The sequence below is a fragment of the Chenopodium album genome, chromosome 6 (genome assembly GCF_948465745.1).
Source record: "Chenopodium album chromosome 6, dcCheAlbu1.1, whole genome shotgun sequence".
Lineage (NCBI taxonomy): Eukaryota > Viridiplantae > Streptophyta > Magnoliopsida > Caryophyllales > Amaranthaceae > Chenopodium > Chenopodium album.
In genome coordinates, this window is record NC_137839.1 from 12,193,972 (window position 1) to 12,218,227 (window position 24,256).

The 24,256-nt window shown below is 35.2% G+C and overlaps 2 protein-coding genes across 3 annotated transcripts; both read right to left on the reverse strand.

Moving 5' to 3' along the window:
* Window positions 1-2,002: 2,002 nt before the first annotated feature.
* LOC145636686 (uncharacterized) lies at window positions 2,003-2,596 on the reverse strand. Its single transcript, XM_081688250.1, has 2 exons — window positions 2,271-2,596; window positions 2,003-2,189 (listed from the first exon to the last, which is right to left on the reverse strand). Exons 1-2 carry the CDS (start codon window positions 2,594-2,596, stop codon window positions 2,003-2,005), a joined length of 513 nt encoding a protein of 170 aa, XP_081544376.1.
* Window positions 2,597-2,727: 131 nt separating this feature from the next.
* On the reverse strand, window positions 2,728-23,692 carry LOC145634610 (zinc protease PQQL-like). Of its 2 annotated transcripts, none has more exons than XM_081686021.1 (21): window positions 23,347-23,692; window positions 21,736-21,982; window positions 21,526-21,651; window positions 18,325-18,462; window positions 18,094-18,228; window positions 17,746-18,003; window positions 17,539-17,676; window positions 17,388-17,457; window positions 17,092-17,305; window positions 12,780-12,885; window positions 12,181-12,414; window positions 10,310-10,474; window positions 10,057-10,206; window positions 9,884-9,975; window positions 8,220-8,301; window positions 5,719-5,802; window positions 5,517-5,633; window positions 5,305-5,415; window positions 5,104-5,184; window positions 4,750-4,932; window positions 2,728-3,282 (listed from the first exon to the last, which is right to left on the reverse strand). In XM_081686021.1, exons 1-21 carry the CDS (start codon window positions 23,553-23,555, stop codon window positions 3,211-3,213), a joined length of 3,012 nt encoding a protein of 1,003 aa, XP_081542147.1. In that variant the 5' UTR covers window positions 23,556-23,692; the 3' UTR covers window positions 2,728-3,210. The 2 variants fall into 2 exon arrangements, with proteins under 2 accessions (XP_081542147.1, XP_081542148.1); XM_081686022.1 differs by having other exon boundaries at window positions 21,736-21,977; window positions 23,347-23,590.
* Between the last annotated feature and the right edge of the window lie 564 nt (window positions 23,693-24,256).

Genomic DNA, 24,256 nt, shown 5'->3' on the forward strand with positions numbered 1-24,256 from the left:
TCTACTCTTTTTAAAAATACGATTTAGGAAAAACTAAGACATTACCGCAACCGTGAAAATGGCTAAGGCAATTATCAAAGATACACAGCGGAAGACTCAAAATTAAAAATCGATTAAACAAGTCAACTCAAAAGTCAACCAAACGGAAATAAGGTTTAAAACCAAACAAACAAGTCAAGTAAAATCAAACTACAACTTGGAACCATTAAAGGCCCTTATTCAAAAACCGTTCCAAAACCAAACCTTTGTGTTAGTCCACATAAAATATGTCATAAATAAATAAAGCACAAAACACCTTATAACCTAATGAAAACTAGTAAGATTCACTCTTCTCTCATGCCCCATCATGATCATGCTTCAATACCTGAAAAGTTTATCTCTACTTGTTTCCACTACTCTCCATTAGAAATGGGTCATCATAGGGCCAAGGTAAAGACATGGCCAAATACACAAACACACACAATCAGCAAAGCTGAGTACATAAGCGTAAATTAGCCACACTAACATGCTTTCACCTATTAACACACACTTACCTCATTGCACCTGTTCACAAGCACACACACCAATCAACAAGACACAATGACTAGACACTAATTAATTCATTTTGCGTTGATTACGCATCGAATGGGTTTCCTCCTCCTAACCTCCCCCAAATAAATTTGAGGTTAACTGACACGGGAGCTAACCGTGCCAGCGACAAAACCACTCAAAGGAGGCGGAATTCCTGCGCATAATAATAAATAAAAAGGAATATACAGCGTCCTGTACTCCATTAGAAGTTATGGTTAAATATAAAACCCCATAACTCCCCCCCATTGTTCATACTCAAGGTATATACGTTCCAAGAGTTTTGGTGCGTAATCTCTTTCACTTTACGTTATTTACATGTTATTAGACTTGGTGATGACTCTCAAAGCATAATAAGTCAATCAGCAATAATTATTCAATCAAACAAACATACCAATTTAATTCTTGAATAATTAGTGACCACATAATTTTAATGTTGAACCCTTTTTACTTCTACCTCAGTGTCAAAGACACCTTAAATGCATAATGCGCCAAAATCCTATCCCTCGGTGTTAAAAACACCTTAAGTGCACAAAGGCACCAACATACAACTTATTCCTCGTGTACATAGACACTTATATAGCTCCTTCCTCATGCTTTAAGCATCAATAAAAATTATATGAACCATAATAAAATTTCTTTTCAATATTCCAAGACAAATTAAACAATTAGTTTAATTAAACATGCTCTTTATCATGCCATAAATAAATATGTGGTTCATAAATAATATTCTAAGCTACTATTTTCCAATCAATAATCCATCATAAATAATTCATGCTTCATAATCCAATCACCAATAGCATTCAAATCAAAATTTTCATTCCGAACCTAGCATGACATTACTTGAAATCAATCAAACACATTTAGCATGCTACTACATCAACATAATTATGCTAATAACCAAACGTACCTTGAGTACGTTATTAAAACTGCCACGACTAGTAGAAATTGCTTACTTCAAAGTCTCCTACACATTAAATCCATAATAGAGTATTAATATTGACTCTAAACAAATTTCCAGCAATATATACTATTTTAAAACCCCTCATAATTTAATTAGAATAAGCTGAAATTATATTTAAAGCACCATAAATTAAGTCTCGATTAATGGGTAATTAAAATTTCTTCAAGAAACATAATATCAAGTGTTCTACATAAAATTCCAGCACTTTATTATAATTAAAACTTGTTGTAATTAAGTTTTAAAACACTTAAAACAAAGGTCTACCCTATAATACATCATAATCCTTCAATAAATCATGAATCAAGAACCTAGGGTTTTAAAAATTGGGGCTTTTTAATTAAAAACCAAATCTGAAAATTAATTAACACAATTACAATAACCAAACATCAAAATTAAATCTCCAAACTAATAATTTACAATTAGACTAAACCCTAGATTAGTTTTTGGTAATAAAGATTTGATTTTTGGTAATCATGATCTCTGAGGCCCGTAAGCATCATCCAGTCCATTGAGAAATTGAAAGAGTTTTTGCTCTTCATTCTGCTTTCCCAATGCTGTGAGAAAGGCTGCGACTTCAACATTCACTTCTCCAATAGCTGGAAGAACATTTAATGACTCCAATTCCTCCCATATTGTCTTCATTTGAGTGTAATACTCACTGATTGAAATGCTTTGCTACTTAGTTTCATACAACTCCTTGTTGAGTTTGTATTTTCTTGAACCATTCACAAGAGAGAACCTTTTCTCCAGTTGGTTCCAGATCTGTTGAGCATTGCTCACAAACAGAATGGACTTTCGAATTGATTCTGAGACAGACTCCAAAATCCATGAGATTATCATGTTACTACATGTATCCCATGCCTCAGCCTTCACAGCATCTGAGCTATCCGTCACCAAAGTTCCAGTCACAAACCCCAACTTCCTCCTAGATGCCAGAGCTATCTCCATAGACCTCTTCCATGACCTAAAGTTGGAAGATCCTTGAAGCTTCTTTATGGACTGGAAATTGTTTCCATATGAGGGATGTAAGTATAGTGGACTGGTAGCATCTATGGTTGTTACCATTTTCTTCAAAGATTAAAGCTTTCTTGAATCTAATAACAGATTCTACTAGATCTAATATGAAAAATAAAGAAAGATTGAATTTTTAGGCAAAATTGAGCCTATGGCTCTGATACCATAATGACAGAAAAATGTTTCAGCAAGAAAAACGGCTATACTTGCAGATGATCATTCCCCTATAGGGTATTTCTTTTCATTCATTCTGTCTTTCTTACAAGGCAGCTTTCTAATATATATGGACACACTGTCCTTACAAAACATGACATTTGTCCACTAAATCATCCTAGGGAAATACCAAAAAGAAAATGCTATCACAAGACAGCTAGCAGAGCAAAAAGACAAAAAAGGAAAGTAGCAGGAAATTAAATTAACAACAGCATACAGAGCAGCAGCAGCAGCACACACATGCACCATCTTCTTTTCAACAGCAAGCCCAACCTCCTTTCCTTACAACACATCTCCCATGACTTCCAGCATAACTTTTCTCAATCTAACACCTTGTATTGGAAAAAAATTTGTATATTCTTTAACCAAATGTCAACTACAAAAGGATTCTCTCTCAGTCAAACCTTAAATGAAGCCATGTACATAATTCTCTAGGGCTGTTTCCTTCTGGGTTAATTCCTACTTCGCGAAGATCTCCACAGAGCTACTGACAGAATGGTCAGACCAGCTATGGCTACTGCATACTGTTACATAAAGTCTGAAGTTAGGAAGAAGTAAACAAAAGATCCAAAGTATAAGACAAGCAGATAGCAGTAATAACACAAGTTATATCATTACTGCAATAGAAACATGAACACTTTGTTCACGTCATCATGCAGATGTTCAATATTGGTGGATGCAGTTGGCAAAATCAAAAGTGCAGGGCAATCATGTAATGAACAATTGTGAACCAGCCAAATATTGGGTCTTCGTTTACACACGGACTGTTTTTGGAAAATTAAGATAATCTAATTATCCAATCAATTAACACCCCTTCATGTAATTTGAAGTTTTGAACTACTAGCATACTGTCGGGCATTGGCTCCATAATCCATGCGAGACCATTAATAACCTGAGATAAAGATTAATGTACTTTCACAGGTCAAGTTGCAGGGGTTGTACTTGTATCCAAGCCTCCAGGGTTTACCTAACACTTTGTTTGGATAGAAGGAAATGGAGGGAAAAGAAAGGAAATTGGAGGGGTATATACTCTTTCATTTGGATAACAAATGAGGGAGAGAATTGGAGGGGGAGAGAAATGGATCTCTCCAACAATGGAGATATTTGGAAGGAAAACTCCTCCTTCTTCCCTCCCCTCCCCTTCCCTTCCCATCCCTTCCCCTCCCTCTCCTTTTCCTTATCAATCATCTATCCAAACACACCAAGTCTCAAAACCCTAGCCCCAATGTACCGCGTGTATAAATCTCTGTACAGAGTTGCAATTTCCTAGCATCCCAAGTAATCGAAAAATTGTTGAAGACGTGACTCATCTCTATGTAGCAATATCTTCACCAATGCCCAAGATATGACAGTATAAACAAGAAAAGTATAATGCTGACCCCAATCCCCCAAAATTATTTGCCTACAAAAATATCTTAATATGATCTTCTAGTAGTGTAAATAAGTTTTTATCAGCCAATATAGTGAATTTTTAAGTACAAGTAACCACATTAATAACTACTACTTATATCTCTAAATTAAACCTCATGACTGTTTTGGTTTGTCACAATATAAGCAGTATATAGAATTTGTGAACCTTGAACTTTCCAGTGTTAAACTGAACAATGAATCAATGGATACGACATAGAGATAAATGCTCAAATAGTGAAGGATAGTTGTGTTTTTAACTCAATTGAATAAAAAAGACCCCTACTTTTCTAAAAAAAAAAAAACCAAAATGACCCCTACTTAATGCGGCCTACTAATATAAAAAGGAGTAGATGCTCTACATGATATCCCCCCTTCCACCCACATCGAACTCAATATCGAATGAAGTACATACTGTAACTGTACCACATTTGCAATGCACAGGTACAACTAAGTATATAAGTCCTGGTTGTACCAAGAAGTAAAATTACAGACCTGCTTCCATCAGCCTGAATCCTCACGACCTAATCCAACCCAAACAAACAACATGCAAAAGCTGACACATTCCAAATTTTCCAACTGACCTTTGAATTTGGGAAGCTTTCCCAAAAGCATGACTTAAGTAATTGGAAACGTGTTGTTTGGGGTATCAAAATGACCACAGTATACTTCTTTCTGCAAGGAAATGGAAGTATCCTTTGCAGTGCAGATTTTGATGTCGAAGGTGTTAGAGATGTTCTTACTTTCAACCGTGCTTCTTCTTGAATCTGCAAAGCAAAACCAGTAGTAAGAAAGAATTTTATCTTCAGGAAAGAGATAACCATTACATAGCAAGTGAATGACATTAGTTGCTGCATGTATAAACAGAAGAAATGCAAATAGAAACATGGAGAGAGCTTAAAGAAGCACAAAATAGGGCTCCAATGAAAACTTCTAACCTGAAAAGAAGTGCCTAAATCACCAGAATAGACTCTTGATTGGTAGCTTCTAATAATCCTTTCTAGCCAATAATAGTTCTCCTGAGAGGAGATGAGATTAATAAGGAACATAAATCTTAACGAGTACACTCATAATGACAGCTGGAATCACATCAATTTATCTAAAAGATAGAGCCTTAAGGACAGCATATTAGAACTTACCTGCAAGCCATTTTCATGGGCTCTTTGCTCAATTTCAAGTATGGTTGAGATATCTTCATCTGAAGGGCCTTCATTCTGCAGATGCAAAACCTCATCTAATGCCAACTCAGCCTGTTGCAAATCATTCTACATTATATTTAGCTCATTGTAGCACAGTCCCTCTTCAAAAACAAACATAATAGATAAAAGAAAAAGGAGGTACAAAGGATGACCAGAGTCGAAGACATGGAAGGATCACATGAAAAGTTAATGCTGATGTCTCCTCGTACATCACCAGTTCTTGATGGCTTATTTCCCCCCAAGAATACAGATACACCTGCAGAGTAAATCTAAGCCAGATATGCACAAGAAAATCAGGAACATCCTCCATACAGAAAAAATTGCAAATCGAAAAATTATGAAAGACAAGCCCACCTGCCCATGTTTAAAGCGGAGGACTTGTATCATCTTTGTCTCTAGCAACTTACTCAGAAATCCGACACAGTGAATCTCTTCAATCTAGCACAATGGAGAAAGGGTAAACAAACAAACAAAAAAAAAAAAAAAAAGCCAACAAGTGGATATTAATACTTGGTCAGGGCAGGGCGAGCCTTTTCTTGTTTATCTAATGTAGACATGCAGTAAGAAATTCAACTTGTTACTTTGATTTGTGTACCCACGTTAGGCACTCAACACTGAGACGAGAATATAAAATTTTCATCCTACACTTCAATATCATTCAGTCACCCAAACACTCAATTATTCTGGACTACATAGCTGTAGAGATAAGATGTATTAAGAGAGGAAAAGTGAAGAGAAATTTATGTGAGATATACTCACAAATGGGATTAAGAACTAGCTAACAAGTCAATCTGAAATGTGTATATATGTATCTGTAACATGAAAAGCACATGCAGCATGTCTTGTAAAAGTAGGATCATGTTCCATATATGCTGTCGCCGCATCTATGTCCAATTTCAGGACTGTTCTGGTGTCACAAATTTTAAGCCCTAATGAATTTGACACTGTTATGTACTCATTACCTGACACTCGTAACAGTGTGTGAATAACAATTCTACTTAACATGACTTATAATAATAAAGTCCTGCGACAAGATTTTCCAATCCAGAGATATAACTGGATAATATTACTAGACTACTATACACCATTTTGCACACAACGCCATAAGGGATATATGCTGTCAAGTCTGTTCTTCATTACACCTCTCAATTATTATCTCCTCATTAGATTGGGGAGATCATGGGAGAAGGGAGAGGAAAAGTAGTCAACAATTTCAGATAAGGTTTGTTTTTCACCTCAGAAGGGGTAAAATATTCAAGACTCGTGAATCACTTAACTCCACTGAACAAGTCAGAACTAGAATAATGGTGGAAATTAGGAATAACTTGAGACTAATTAAACATTAGTAATAGAAAATTAATGAGCTAAATATGCATAAATTTTCATCATATATTTGATTCACAGAGGATTTAAGGAAACAGTATCAGTAAGGAATTTTTGTATAAGGTTGAAAGGTTAATCTAAGACGGGTTTGAGAAATAGCTGAGTTGCACTATTGTAAGTACTTTATTCCGAACATTTCCTAAAAGTAGACGATAACTAGAAGACAGATTTCAACGAAGACAAAGCAGCAATGATTGGTTAATGCAACTTTGCTTAGTCGAAGCGAAACAGCATAGAAACTAAAATTTAAACCCAATTCCAGAAATAGATATAACTTTTAGATCCTTGCTAAAATCTTGCTTTGAGACTGAAATTAACGATAAGAAAATTGCTTGGGACATATTTATAATTGTATATGTGTTTCTCCTTGATACTCAAATCTTCTATGCGGAAATGAATGCAAAGGTTTCTAATCTAGGTCCAATAGGGAAATGGGATTGGTTTGTTATGCAAGCTATCTGTAAGAAGACCTATCATCACATGTCTGCGACTCTGGGTATTTAAATATTCACATTCAGAATATGCTTTTCCCAATAAATGCATGAAATAAATGTGACCTTTTTGATATAGCTCAAGATCAATAGACAAATAAAAGGTTTCTTAGCAAGCTCTCAAGGAATAAGCCATTGCAATCTCTTCATTAATTTTTTTTTTTTTTTTTTTTTTTTGAGAGAAATAATCTCTTCATCCTTGTGGAACCTTGTAGTAAATTAGCAGCCTAGGCAACTTAGATGGTACTTTTGGAAAGGTGTATGCATTAAAACAATATCAATAATGACTCAATTGAAAATTCTTTCCATCTCCTCTCCTCTTGGCCATTGAATGGCCAATGACACTAAACTTTTAAAAAGCTGACATGAGTTATTTGGTTATTCAAGGCATGCGCTATAAAATTTTGAATTATTTTGGAATTGAAAGTCAAGTTTAAGAAATATCCAAATATCATAACAGGGGAGTATTCAAATTGCAGTGTTAGCTGATTACGGTTTGGAACTTCTCCTCACTACCCGATACTCTGGAGGATCTAGAAAAGGACCCTTGAGTAGAAAACAAAGCTCTTATCTTAACGGAGTAGAATAACAGTTCCATATTTGCCCATTTACTTTAAATTCTATTCAAAATCCCTGTTATAGCAGCACAAAGGCCAAGGAAGGTTGCATGGGACAGCCTATGGGCAAATGAGGATTTTGAAGGGCTTTCATTGGGTTTAGTGCAAAGATATTTGCATACCAAAGCAAAATGGAGGTCTTTGTGTAGAGCCATAAATGTTCACAGAACTTCACAATGCCACAAAACTACTGCATACAGGAAGTACGAGAATGAAAATTTTCAAAAGCACAAATGTTTTAATTTCAGAAAACAGAATCAGATCAAATCAAGAAAAACAAACTTCAAACGAAAGTTTGACAAAAAAGTTGACTTGCTACCAAAAGTCCTCAAATTAGCTAAGTAATGAAGGTCAACACTCTTACCATAGCCCCATTCTTCAACTCCACAGGAAAACATAACTGTACTGAACACTGTGCTTCCACCATAGGTTTGCAAACAATTTCCCTGAAACAGATTCTTTGTCTCAAAATTTATAACAGTTAAGAATGTATATGTGAGATCGCAAACAGCACAGGAACTGCTCATTATATCCAGAAGTAGCTCTTTTCTTTCAATTCCATAAATTCTCTAGCAAAGCACCAACAGACATGCCAAACATGATAGGAGATGCTCTTTTCTTTACTTTTCATCAATCTGTATGACAAAATATAGATTCTATAAAATAGAGTTATAGAGAACTGGTATGGGGTCCAGGGAGAATGGTTGGGATGCTCTATCAGGTGCTAAGGTCCGCTGATACAGTACTTTTTACAATTTCATATCACATATATTCTTTGTTTTTGCCCTTGATCAGGTACAAGGTTAGGGGGGGCCTTAAGATGAGGGTCTGGAAACAAATCTTGGCAAAGGATAAGGCTTTACTATTTCTTTCCCTTGTTTTACACAATTCCTTATCAAATATAAGATATTACAAATTTATTAGGTGTATAAGGGTTTCTTTTAGGCCCGCCAGACAAGTGAAGTGATAAGGATATTCTCTAGTTTTCTCATGTAAAAATTGCACAAGTAGTTGGATAAATCACCCCGTGTTTTTGTTTTCCCACATTCAATTTACGTCTGGAGACCTAGGATCTGAGGATAGATAACTCTTGTCTGCAAACCATGACCCCTTGTTTTAGAGGTTAACACCTACTATAGAAATTAAAGCAGGTGTCTGAAATATATAAATGCGCACCCACAGATGTGTGTGAAGTGTTTTCAGAATGGCAGATCAGGAACTTATCTCTTCCCATAGTAAGAAATTACCTATAGAACAGATTGTTCACCATTAAAGAGGATCCAGGGCAGTTGTAAGTCTTCTGTTTTATCACAGTATGACAAAGTGAAATTTGATAAAAATAAAGAAAGGACGTCTTTGACTCTTAAAGATCATCTTCCCCACCAACTCACAAAATAGAACCATTTTGAAACAAGCTCGACAACATGGATTAATGGAGAGAAATTTTTACCATCATAACTAGTGGAAAACTGATTAACAAGAATCAGCAGTTATTTTCTTACTCTCTTAATATTGAAAAATTTATATAGTTGCAATATTACCAATAGCACTTTCCTTTAGATAATTTTCACATAGTTGCAATGTTACCTGTCTTGCTTCCCTTCCCTTCTGTAACATCACCAAAATTACTTCCTTGACAAATATGACGATATCTTACCTCAAAATATTTTGTAGAGGAGTGTGTTTTGTCTCTATAAAAAATAACTTCATAACTTCATTAATCTAGCACTACTGAGCCACAGGCCACCAGTAGACAACTTTTGCATGTTAGCAGTAATAATTAATCCGGTGGTGAGCTAGGAAAGAATCAGCCTTATTACTGTTATTAGGCCATCACCTATGCCAGGTAAGACTGTACAAAAATGAAACAGAAAAAGGAAAGCTAAAGGACTCAAGATTTGTAGTTCATAATGACAGTTTGACAACAAAAACCTTTTGATTTGTCTTCCATCATCATTTTCATAATAAATTCCTAGGTTTTAACATACATAATAAAGATTGCTATATTTGATTTCGGAGAAAATCTACCTAATAATTTTGTCAGGAAAAGTGAAGGGCAGGCCATTGAGGTCATCACGGCTGAACTGTAAAATCTGAACGGGAGGCTTTGGTATTCCACCCTGCATGTAAAATTAAAGAGTGCAAATGATGCCAAACAGTATAATGTTAAGTGTAATGAAATTTGAGAAGCTACTGCTTACCAAGTACTGCAAAATCAATGGACTGGCAGTAGCAAGATCAAGGTTGCCAACAACCACAACCGTGAAAGTTGATGGATCCTTGAAACAGTTGCTGAAATACTCACATGCTTTATAAGCATCAACCTTTTTAAGGTCGCTTATTCTAATAGGCTGCACATAAAAATTAGTAAATCTTAACGCACCACCCACCCAGAAATAAAAAATAAAATAAAAAAATTAAAAAAAGGGGGACAGGCATAAAATTTAATCATACCCTAAAGAAATATGAGTTTCCATAATTTATCTCCCTCACACGATTTTCAAAGGCAGTATATGGATCTCTCTCCTGAGCACGGACAGCTTCTTCTGCCATTTCCATCACTTTTTTAACTTCTTCCTCTCTAGGCTCCACATTTGTTATAAAAAGCTGATAAACAAGCTGGATCCACAACTAAAATGTTAGCCCACAAAATGATAACTAAAAAGAAGGGAAATATTCACCTTGCCAAAGATATATGGACAAATATGCAATACAGTTTATTTTAGAAAAAATGTCTAAGGCATACGAGTAAATTGTCTTATGTGACATGCACAGGCAATAGAAACAAAATGCTGGCAGTGTTTTGGCATAGAGGTTTGAGATTTCAAAAAACAGATAATGAGTTAAAACAGAGACAGTACAGTACTGGGTTAGTGGGTTAGAGACCAGAAACATCATATTGCCCAATTTAGCTCCCTATGAATCATCAAGATATCCAACGCAACAACTGCATCTTCACTATTCTTATCTTTTGAGCTTGAATGTGTCTCATTGGCCAATATATTCCAACAGAGGAAGAGCTAGTCTGGAAGCCACTTTATAGAACTTAAAACTTTACAAGCCAATTTAAGATTGTTAAATTGAAGAGACTTCATTATCTCCAGCCTGGGAGGACAATTGCAAATTTGCAACCAATCAACAGATTTTGTGTCCATTGTTTCATTTATTTATGCTATGTTTGGATAACATATTAGAAGAGAAATGGAAGGGAGGGAAATAGGAGGAAGGGGAAGGAAGGGAAAGTGGAGGAAATGATGAGCTCCATTTTCCCTCCAAATCTCTCCAATTTTGAAGGGATGGTCTTTATTAAAGGAGGATGGAAAATGGATCCCTCCCTCCCCCAACATATTATCCAAACAAGGAAGTTTGTCTCCCTCCCTTTCCCTTCCCTTCCTTTCCTTCCATTTTTTGTTATCCAAACATAGCCTTATTCTTGGCATTAATTAGGTGGAGGGTTGCTAATGCTCATTTCAAGAGTGTAGGAAATGACAGGGAAAATCTTGAGAGGAACATTCCAATACCAAAACTTGAGATTTGGAAGAAAAGAACATATCATTGATTGTTTGAATGGTACTTACAAAAGGTGAACAAAATGCCTATTAAACCCTCTGTTACAATAAGATTTAGACTGTAGAAATACAGCCAATAACTGAATCAAGTATAGATTACATGAAAATGCAACACACAAGAAAAAGTAATAGGAGAGGATACAAAGACACTTGGAGAGAGGGATAGAGGTGTATAGGATCGCATAAGAACCTTATACTACTTGAGGAGGTTATGTGGGATGAGGGCAAGGAACATAACTTTAGGGTACAAAGGCACTGTAACAAACTGGAATTTTGGGCAAAATATTTAAGTAGAAAGTTAATTTGATCAATGAAATGAGAGTTACAAATGGTAATCAACCTTTGAAGAGGCTGGACTCTCTCCATATACAGCTAAATCTAAACGAAACAACCAATAATAATTCCCATGTTTTATTTCTCTCTAAATCTTAGTATTTATAGAAGCAGATAATTACATGCATTCTCTCCAAGCTATACATTTATTTTGTAGCTTGACTGCCCCTTAATATTAATCAATGCATTACAGGCACATTACTGTCTTCTGATAGAAAATTTGCAGACCCTGTTAGCCTTCCAATCTTTTTCAATACGTTTCAATATTAAAATGGGTCCTCATAACATCAAAGACAGAGCACTGAGGCAGTTAGAACCAGAAAGTTCACCCAACAGAAGAGAAAATTTGTTACCAACAACCAGCACATGATGCATAAGATAGATCAAATTGAAGCAAAGGAAACAGAGCTCCAAAGAGCCAACCTGTAATGCAGTCTCCAAGTCTGTTGGTGAACAGTCAGCAGAAAAAGTTCTCATATAAGGTCCAAGCTTTGTTCCAACCTCAGCCCTTTTACCAGCAAGCATGTCCATCAGCACAGATGGTTTATGGCCAAATTTACCAAGTTCACCAGCAATAGTCGAACCCATGGAACATGAAACATAATCAGGTTCTGAGAGTTCTGATAGACCTCCATATGAGTATCCACTTATAAGAACCTGCTCAGATATCATAACACATATTAACGCACCATATTCAAAACTCAAGAATACCATGACCAGTAAGGAGGCAATTGATGTTAGGCTGCAATTAATTCAAAGACGTGCAACTTTAAACTAGTGTATAATCCACAAATTTCACAAGAAACACACTGGAAAACTCTTTAGGGAAATAACATGATAAATGAGATATAATATCCATAGCATCAAATATAAAAGGTTTTAAATAACATATATATATTATTTCACCTACAGATGGAGAAAGGATCAATTTTTCACAGGATTCAGGCCAATTGGCCATAGATCTATTAGTACCAATGTATCACTAAAGCAGTTCATATAGCAAACCCTTTCAATCATGATACCTGATCATCAAGGAAGTCAGTACATTTATAGCAAACTCTCATGCCATTTGATAAAATTAGCTCAGTGACATTGATATCGGCATATTCTTGCTGCTGATCTACACTCCTGAGCCAGACATGGAGACCATTTAGAAGTCTGAAATCTGAATACAGCTATTACAATTTACAAGAAAACTCGAAAAATAAAAATAATTTGGGGAACTTTGGAAGAGATTGATAACATAGTTAATGCCAAGAAAAGGCAATCAAGACATCCCTTGCTAGTATTCACTTAGTTGCTGATTAATTTTCAGGGAGCCAACAAATTATCAAAGGAAAGTGTATATAATTCTGTTTCACATTTACATAAAGTGGCAGCTCAAGATCACTTCATCTATGAAACAATTTGTTGACAAAGAAATATATACACAAACAACAAGCAACTGTATCAACAGTAATCTGCCTCTGGCAGTAGGAACAGAGTTTAAAAAAAATAAAGAGAAGCATAATAGAATATGCAATTTACATCACATTATGACATGTGTTTCACAAACGTAAAAGCATTGCACAGTAAATTAGCCAAAGGACATGGAAGTTCCTTTAAAATCAAATTCCATCAGGAACCCATTATAAATGGAACTATGGTGAGACTAGATATCCACTAAGGATAACAAGCATGAGATGAAAGGAACTTAATTACAACAAAAACTTGAGTAATTTCTTCATATGCATATAAAAGGTGAAAAGAGAAGAAGGGGGGGGGGGGGGGGGGGTAGGAGGGGGACCTTCATAGATTAAGTCCATCTTTTTCAGCAATTTTTTTTCTCTTCCTCTGAGGTCCCCTAGAGCACGGTCGCTTCTTTTGCTTCAAGATAAAGCTTGCCACATTTTTCAATATTTTACTTTGACAGCAAATTTTGCTTGAAAAATTTTTACTCCGTACCCCCACCTTTTTTTTTTTCTTCAGAATGTTCTAGTTTGAAAATCTTTTAGCTATTCACAATTTCAAGGAATCTTCTAAATTATTCCCAATATATACGAAAAATATAGTCCTGTGGAGTCCTATTCGTTTTGTATCAACGAGAGCATTAATAATTAGATATTAATCATCAAAAATGTGCATTGCAAACCTGTGTAGTCAAAACAAGAACATTAAAAGAAATGAAGAAAGCGACCTTATTAGACCACTGTTTCTTCACCATATTTTACTATTATGATTTTTTTTCTATCTATGAAAGAAATTTAAGGTAAAAGTTCAAACACAATAAGTGTGGATGACTTATACTATGAAATACAGAAAATAAGACCAATAATTCATTAATTCTACATCCTTTAGACAAATAAATAAAACTACATCAGACATAACACCAACAAAACTTAACCATATCTGTCATGAAGAGAACCTAAAAAACGAGTAGGTATGACTTATGAGTCAGAGACTTTAGAGAGGATCTGCACAGGAACTTTCAGGCTACACAGCTTACTTTCAAAGAGAAATGACATCTACACAGCGTCATGATGGCAGGGGAAATGGCTGGGAAAGGTAAGGGGACAAAAGGCTTTAACAGTAGATGAAGAAAACATAATAGTAAATGCTGAGAATTTAAGATTTCTGGGATTGAAATCCATTAGGGATCAGTATTAACAGGAATGATAGGTGTACTAAATAGTAAAAACATAACATATATACACAAGTCAAAAAAAAAAAAAAAAAAAAAAAAAAAAAAAAAAAAAGAAGAAGAAGATTGAAAACCTGTCAAAGATTGTTGGAAGGTAAAATGTAGCACAAGAAAACAATTAGTCACTTTATTTGAGTAAAACAAGGGGCTAACGCCTTGTGGAGCCCCACTGCCTTCTTTCAAAAGGAAGCAAACAGGGAAAGGATTATCAAGCAAACCTGGCAATTGACTAATATTACTCCATTTTCTATTATGTAAACTTTACCTAAAATTAAGAATTCCAAAAAATATTCTGACATTAAAACATCACAAGGAAGATCAACAATAAATGCATGAAAACACTGTACGGAAACAATAGCCAGATCCTCCAATAAGTTGAGGGGGGGGGGGGGGGGGAGGAAGAAAGAAAAAAGAAAAAAAAAAAAAAAAAAAAAAAAAAAAAAAAAAAAAAAAAGAAAGAAAGAAACGGAACAACATCAACCCTTGATGAATCACATTTATATAGGATTTAAAGGCACGTTTATGCTAAGTTTATAGTTGCTTTTTAGGTCTTTTAGTCGTTTTTTAGGTCGTAAATACATAAGTTGTTTGTTTTGTACTCTATTAGGTTCCGTTTGTGTTTTTCTTAATGTTTCAGGTGTTTTGATAGACATTTGGACGCTTTCGTAGTGTTTGGAGTTGATTCGGATGATATTTGGATGGAAGTCTATTAATTGAGTTTATAAATCAAAGATCCCACGTTCGTGGATGTTGATTTTGAGATTTATATGCATGAGGAATGAATATAGCATCCACAAGGGTTGTTATGCACTTTTCGGAATTGAATTTGAATTAGAAACGAAGTTAAACGATGTTTTACAAAGTGGCAAAAAAGACCTTTGGTCACTCTTTTGATCATAACTTGAGTTCTGCAGATCGGATTGAAGCGATTCAAATTGCGTTGGAAACTAGACTTGAAGAGCTTTCCAATGATAGGTAGCACGACTCAAGAAGATTCCCAGAACAGAAGTTATAGACGTTTGAATCTAAGCAATACAGTCAGCCACCCGCGGGATGTTGATGCGCTCCTGTCCCGCGACCACTCGACACCAGCCATAGCTACTGCCAGCCCGCGCCCACAGGTTCTGGCGAGCCAAAGCAGCCCATGAGGTGCTCGTGTTGTCGACTTTGCTTGCGGTTTTCTGCCACGTCATCTTTTATCATCCAATAATAAATCAACCTATGTAATCTTTATTTTCTTAATTATTTTCTTTATTTATTTTTAGATTAGTTTTAGGATAATATAAATACTCAACGGATATTATTTTTCCCTCATGCCTTATATCTTTTATTATTTTACGTTCTTTTGAGTTTTCTCTCTAGCCCTAGTTTTTCATGGACAAATCCATGGATTCTTCCATAAATTTGTCTTTGAATTTTTAATTCTGAGGTAATTTTATTTCTTTACTTTAATTATGTTTTCTTTATTAAATCTAGTTTTAATTATTTCTTTCATGTTTGAGTAGTTTAATTTCTAAGGTTTGGGAATCCATGTTTATACAATGAATCTTGATTGATGTTTTTAATATTTTGATTATTAATTTCTCTAATTGATAGTGCTTTATTGTTAATCTTGCAACCTGATCAATTGTTTGATTAATTCATGTTAATAAGAGTTTGAATCGAAAGATCTTACTTTTAGAGGCTTCCCTACAATTAGCAATTCTGATTATGTTAGCGACCGTACTGCATATGTTGAATTGAGAGCGTTAAGACCCAACCGTAGGCTTAGCAATTGCTCTAGATGATTGATTGATTGAATTGTTATTGATATTTGATATATTTAGAGCTATAAACATGGTGAACCATAACTCTAAATCTTTTTATTAATTGTTTTATTCCTATTTTAAATTAGACTATTTTTCTATCCCAATTTCGTGACATAGTTTAGTTTCTCCATACCTTAGAAGTTAGATTGAATAACCATCTCTATGTGGATTCGACCCTACTTACCCTACTACATTGTTAGTTGGTTTTGTTAGGAATTTATTTTTGACAGGTGTACGACAACCTATCAACCCTTTAGTGAGCCGTTTCAAACAAATTAAGAAGTGCAGAATATATTAGAAGATAGTTCATCCAAAGAACCTAAACAGCTACAGAGCAAAATGAGTAAATCACTCTCACCATCTCGAAATAATCTACCTTTTGTTTTTGCATGGAGATTATGTGAGTAATTATAAAAATAAAAAATAAAAAAAAAATTAAGAAAATTGAGAGAGTTGGAACCATGAAAAAATAACTTTGACGTGATGGAGAGATAAAAAGTAACATATGCTCAAAAGGGAAAACAGGACAATAGAAAGATTAGATAAGTACGTCGCAAAAAGCAAACAGGAAGATTAGGAGGGACAGAGTGGGATATTTAATAGTCAGGTAGATTTCACACAGCATTCACACTTCCAAACTGTACAATAGCTCTTTGCTTAAACCAAATGCATTTATATGAAAAAAGATTGCATTCATAAAAGAAACTTTTGTCATATCTTGATCATTCTATATTGATTATTGAAAAGTCGGGCAACAGAGCTTGGTAAGAAAAAGGAGGATGAAGGAAGCATGCAGAACTCAACCAGGAAATCAAATGAACAAGTTTTCACAAGATTAGAAGTTACCCAGAATTTGGCTTAATAGTAACTATTTCTTCAGGAACTTGTTCTTCATCCCAAGCCGAGATACTTTCTCCTTCTTCAAGACTTGTGACTTTTGCCACAGTATTTTTAAGGTCATCTAAAGTTACAGTAGACTGAGGCTCAATTGCCTTAATGACGCAATTGCATGTTGTGCTGAACTTACGAGCATATGTGGCTACCTCAGCCGCTGAGATGGCTACAAATGATCAAATTAATCAACAGTGTGATGGATGAGTCAATGCAGGAATTCATAATCGCATTTCCGAACAGATACTTACATGGTAGAAGAGATTTTTGAAGTTGTGCCTCAAACTCAATTCCAACAACAGGTTCATTGCAGAGAAAATGCTAAAAGAGATATAAAACATAAAAAATTCAAAAAGAGGGAAAAGACAAACACCAACTGAACTATCGAGTATATTAATTTACCTGCACATACTCATCCCTTAAGCTGGTTGATTGTATTTGATCACGCTCAAGATAAGCAGATTCGATTCCAGATAATAGTAAAGCCCGAACAATGGATATTTCACGTTCTGAAAACCCATGCAGGTGAATCCTTGCAAGCTGTAAATTAAGCGTCAGCTTCCAAAAATAGCTAATAAAACTCAAACTGGCACCGAGAATTTACCACACCTCTGTGAGCATTGCCTCCAAAGCCTCAATAATTCCATTCTCCTTACAAGATGAAGTCAATATGTAAGCTTTAATTGGATTTACTAGATTATCGGATGCAGCAGAGCATGAATGAAAAGGTGGATCCCTCCTACGAGAAACTTTAAACAATCTCTGGTTTAAAGCTAGAAGGAACATGGACTCCACAAGCAAATCCCTGTAGTCCTTTATGGTCTTTAGCTCTTGTGCTGGCACTTTACAGCTTATCATTACTGCAGACTACGATAAACAATGCAAGAGAAAAGTAAGATAATATCTTCAGCTTTAATAAATTTGCAGCAATGCACCAACAGACAATTCAATACTTACACCAGCAGCTTCAGATTCAATGAAACATGAAAAACGTGGTTCATCATGTGATGGAACTGGAAAACGAGGTATGCCTGGAGGCTCGTCAGCTGAGCTTTTCTGTCCAAAGTATGTCCTGATCAATTCTACAACACTCTGCATTATAAAGAAAGACAGAGGAAGAGTCTGATTTAATTTTCACATATAATTTGCATTACTGGGAGATATTTTGGATTAATTATAAGTAGAAACCTCTGAGTTGGGAAAGTCTCCAACAGCTATCAGAGCCATATGCTGTAAATGGTACCACTTTTTATAAAAATGCTTCACAGTTGCAGCAGAAACTGTTCGGATAACTTTTTCAGTTCCAATGGGCAAGCGCTCAGCATACTGCAAAAAATGAGGCCTTTTAAACTTCTGATTAGTTAACAGGTTTTGGATTGTAAATGAATAGCTAAGAGACACACCGACATAATTTTAAACGATACATATGCTCTGTTCTCATAAGTATCTTTCCACGAAAGGATCGTCCTCAAATACACCAAAGCCAGAATAACAGTCCTAATTCTGGCTTGAAAATATGCTTGTTATTTTATACACAGAGGTCCTGATGCAAGAGTGAAATCACAAGCTTACGATCAAGATGATTACAATCTATTCCTTTCATTGATATGGATCAGCCTCTTAGAGTCTTTCAAATGGAAGCTTTTATCACTCAACAAAAAATCAAAGGTTTGGCCATATTACTTACAAAGTTACAATTAGTCATAATCTTGTCTAATGTCACATAAAAACAACAAAACCTAACTAAAACTCTGATGAGATAGCATGGCTGTTTATTTGTGAGTTTATCTCACACATACACATGAGACAAATAAATTACAAAGATTTGCCTCCATAAATGCAAAAGGACACTATCCGACAAGCTCAGCACCCTACAAAGTACAAACTACAAAAAAGGCCCTAAATAAACATAGCTTGAACAAGAAGAACACTAAATTACACAATTGGCTAATTCTAAAGACAATAAACTTTCCCTTGTTTGCAGATGATACTCATAATAACCAATGTCACTACACAAAAAGAAAAGAGAAAAAAAAAATAAAGGAAATGTCATTTTGTTAATTGTAGGAGTATATATTTTGCAAGAATTCCGTCGGAGTGGTGTAGATAATTATTTAATTGATTGTACTCCACTTACCTAGGGGAAACTAGGTAACAATTTCCTGCATTTAGTGGAAAATCAAAATTGTGATGAAGTGCAACCCCATATGGTATTATCAGCCAAACAACTCTCAATTTTAATATCCTGATAATCTTGGTACCCTAGGTATTTATATATCTATCGAATAACTACAAACTACAAGAAAAATATGACAAAATGTACTTTAACAAATTAAAACTGGGATATCAATCATGTAGAACCAAATACACAATGTTTCAACTTTCCATCACCGCGCAATGATACCAACTTAGAGGGGTGTCTTCCCAAATTAGGCTTTGTGTGACTTACATCTTTCCAAATTTTAAGAAAATCAAACGTTTTTCACCCACCCCTTTCTCTTGCTCCCCCACATTAGCAGCCCCTCTCCCTCCACCAGTGAACTCCCCGTCCTTCCCAATGAACTTCCTCTTTTGCTCTTCTCCAGCAACATCCCTCAAAAAACATAGGCCTCTGCTCTTGCTCTTCTCCCTTCATAAAACATGTGGGTGCCCAAATTATAACTTATCGCCAAATTTTAACTGAATTCACATAAGCCCAATAAAAAAAAAAAAAAAAAAAAAAAAAAAAAAATTTCTTTGTTTGATCATCAATCACCAAAAAAACAAAAACAAAAATTAATACATGCATTTGTGTTTATAACTAAGTTGTAAAACTCAAGGAAAGTAGAAAATCAAAATAAGATGTAGAACAAAATTAAAATTAAAGAATAAAAATAAAAATAAAAGGCATTGAAAAATAAAAATGAAAAAAGGGAGCAACATATAAATCATTAGCATACTCAAAATTTAACCCGAATTTGATTGATATTAACTAACAAACACAATGATTTAACATCATCACGTCCAAACACATCCATCATTTGGACTGTTGCCTTCTTGCATGAGTAATGCTACTACCAACATCACCCTTATCTTCAGATTTCCTGCTTTAATAACAGCAGAAACCCAAAAACCCAGCCTATGAAGCTCCCATCCTCCATAACAGCTTTGATATCCTCACCTCTAGCATTCTCATGAAGATCTTAAGATGACATTTTCCAAAACTCATCTCAGCATCCTACTCAGGGAGGAATTGTTCACTTACAAGCAGCAATTAAAAGAGAAGCTTCTTGCTGCAATTGATCAAAGGGATGAAGAATATATGAGGTTGTTGGTTACTAGTGGTGGGGTGGCACGTCCAGTGGAGAAGGATAAATTGGGGTGATGGTCTGGTGGCTTCATTGGGGTGGAATTGTGGGGCTCAATGCTTGGTGGGTGCAGATGAGAGAGAACGGGAAGGAAAGAGAAAGAAAAAAGGGTAATGAAAAAAATTAACAAAGGGCTCGTTTGGTTGAATGTAGGAATTGCAAATTCCTTGGAAAATTGATTTCCCATGAAATTGAACATCCTAGGAAATTCTAAAAAGTGTTTGGTTAACTAAGGGAAGTGGAAATTCCCATGGGAACTTCCACTTACCTAGGTCCCTCTAGGTAATTAACTTCCACCATTTTGTGGGAAGTAAGGAATTTCTACTTCCCATGAATTTGTCAACCAAACAACTTCAAAGAATTTCAATTCCTAGAATTTCCAACTTCCCATGTTTTTATTTGTCAACCAAACAACCCCAAAGTAAACCAAGTCACCTATTAGTGACACGGTGAACCACGTTGCAGACTGATATGATAACAGTCAGAAGACACACCTCAAAGTAAGGATCATGCCTAGTTAACCAAAAGTTAAGACCATTTAAATTAGACAGACAATAGTTAGAACCCTTTAATATCAATTTTTCCTACTAAACATTAGCAATATACTCCCTCTATCCCTATTTACTTGACACATTTTGATTGGACCCACTTGCCAATGCACAACTTTGACAACTAAAGAATTTCAAAAAATAAGATAAACACAACATCTTACATAATAAAATTTGTTTTCATATTTTAGCAAATAAAATGGCCAAACTAAGTTATGTGAATAGTGCAAAAAACCAGAATGGAAATAAATAGGGATGGGCAGAGTACTTATTAATCATAGTACAAAAATTCAAAATGTGCTAAGTAAATAGGAATGGATTGCTTATTAATGATAAGATAAACAATCCAAATTTAATAATTTTCAATATAACCAATTTCTTGTCACTGAAGACACAAACAAAGTAAAATAAGAAAGACAGTAGTGAGACACAATGTTCAAAGACCATGTGTTATAAGGATCTAATAATGACTGAACAATGACTTCAAGTGATACCTTAGAACCTGCCATCATCAAAGCCCAATGTGAATCCTGCATTCGACCATTGGCATTTCGGCTTCCCCTGTACTCTTCCATCACAGCTCCCCTCTCTTTCTCTAAGTCTTCTGCTGAGACCCGAATCTACATTGTGCATTGTCCATTATCAGAACCATATCAATAACCTTGCTCGAGCTACCCACTCAATCACAAGGAAAACTATACTACCTCACTACTAAACTCTGCCAAGACTGATATAGCCTGTGGTAATAGCTCAGGTTTGTCTACAGGGACAAACAACTCATAAACAGTATCATCAGCTGAAGTCATGGCATTCTGGCAAGCACCAAATTCTGCTCCAATACTTTCCATAAACTTGACAATATCATGATTTGTATATTTTGTAGTTGCATTGAAAGCTAGATGTTCAACTATGTGAGCAACTCCTCTTTCATCTTCCTCTTCCAAAACTGAGCTGCAAATCCGATGTTCAGAATGTGGACAACAATTTTCAAAGAGACAAAGGCCACACACAATCATACAGAGATTCAGAGAGTAAAGAAGAGGGAAAAAAAAGCAAGAAAGGAGAAGATCATTTAGCATGAGGTCCATTACTAATCCATATTACAGAAGATCAATCTAGAAGTACAAGCGGGAACCATATATCTTCATCTTAAAATAAAACTTTGTTTAAGCTGGGCAGGGGAATTGTTCAGTTCAATAATCCTCCCAAGTAAAGGAGCCAGATTCAACAGAAGCAAGTTGGACATTCATAACCCAACTAAATTTCTGCTACTGCCCTCAGTCCCTGACCACTCAATTATCACCATCAAATGAATCTATCCCACCTTAAAACCTCTACCTATCCGAATCCATTAATATTATGCCTAGTTCACCACACCAACTAAAACCATAAGAGCAAGCCCAAGAAAATGCCACTTTCACCCTCATGGCCTCACTATAACTTCCCTCTTTTTTGTTCATCCATCTTTGATTAAGCCTATACCGATAAAGGTCCCCAAAATCACGGTAAAAATAAGTTTAAATTAAGACAATCCTCTCATCTCAAAGGGACAAAACAACCATGACATGCAAAAGCAAAATACAGCAAGGTTTGCTAAAGCAAAATACAACAAGGTTTGCCTGCCCGAACAAATCATTAATTGACATTACCTCTATTCCAAAAGGACATAGAATGCGAACATGAATTATGAAGTATTTACACACGTGCAGAGAAATCTTTGCATTTACTACAAACAAATTCCATCAACATTCCTAAATTTCACACAAATATGGAGTTGAGTAATATTTTGCATTATATACACAGACAGCATTTTGCATTATATACACACAAATTCCATAACATACTGAACTAAGCGCAAATAGTATTCCACATAATTGCACATAAATTACATCTACATTAACAATCCAAATCACACAAAAATGGTATATCACATCATTCAAACACATATTCCATTAACATTACAAATTACACACAAATTCCATTATGATTCCAAATTACACACAAATTCCGTTACCATTCCGAATCACACACAAACAGCATTTTGCATCCTTTGAACACAATCTCCATCAACATTCTAAATCACACACAAATAGCATTCCGCATCACTAACACACAATTCCCACCAACTTTCCGAATTACACACAAATAGTATTCATAAATCACATCATTCACCCAAAAAATCCAACAATTTCACACAAAAAACAACGCTACATTCTCAAAACAAATCCTCCAATTTCACAACATTAAAAATCAAGCAATTGTGCTAAAAACTGAAATCATTAAAATGAATTGAAAAAAGAGTGAAAAACACAAACCCAGCCTTAACGACAAGAGCAAGAGCAGCGCGCATTTTAGGTTTGGAATTGGATCGAACATAATAAGTGAGGCCATTGTCGAGCTTGCCGTAATCAACGCCGAAAGGTTTATCTTCGAGCGGCTGCTCCAAGTCGACGTTTAGCAGCTTAAGTGATCGGAATCCATGCTTTTTCGCAAGTTCCGGCGTCTCTGCCGGCAGCAAATCCATAATTTCCGATTACTCCGGCGAGTTCTTCGTCGGCACTCGCACTCTCTTTTTACTCAACCCCCAACCTCTGGGAACTACTAGTAACAATGGGAATATGACACCATGCCCACCGCAACAGAGATTTTATTTTCTTTTTTTTTTTTTTTTTTTTGAAATAATTTTATTTTCTTTTTTTTTTCTTATTTTATTTTATTTTTTATTACTCATATAAACCATGATTAATGCTACAATTAATTAAGGAAAAATTGTTAGAAACTACCCGCTTAGTAGGTTATTTTGTCAAGAACTACTCGCTTAAAATTTCTATTAAAAAAACTACCCGCTAAATTTAAAAATTTGACTAACACTACCCATTTTGGTTTTCTGACAACAGAATCTAACAAGTGTGTCCGAATTTTATTTTTTCCCTCCAAAATTTAAGCCTAAAGCTCGTGTATAGCAACCAACCTAATCCCCTTTACAGTGACTCACCTTTAGAACACTAAATTTTCAATATTTCTCCAATTAAAGATAGCGAAAGTAATTGTGGTTTTAATTAAGAGATATATAATGCTTCTAAAATTAATGTTAAATTCACTAGTTTTGGCTTCATAATTGAGTTATTCATCATTTTGTGTTTAAATTTTGGAAGAAAAATCAAAAGTGAGCCCCAATCGCCATATTTCATTGCCGGAAAACCAAATTGGGTAGTGCTAGTCAAA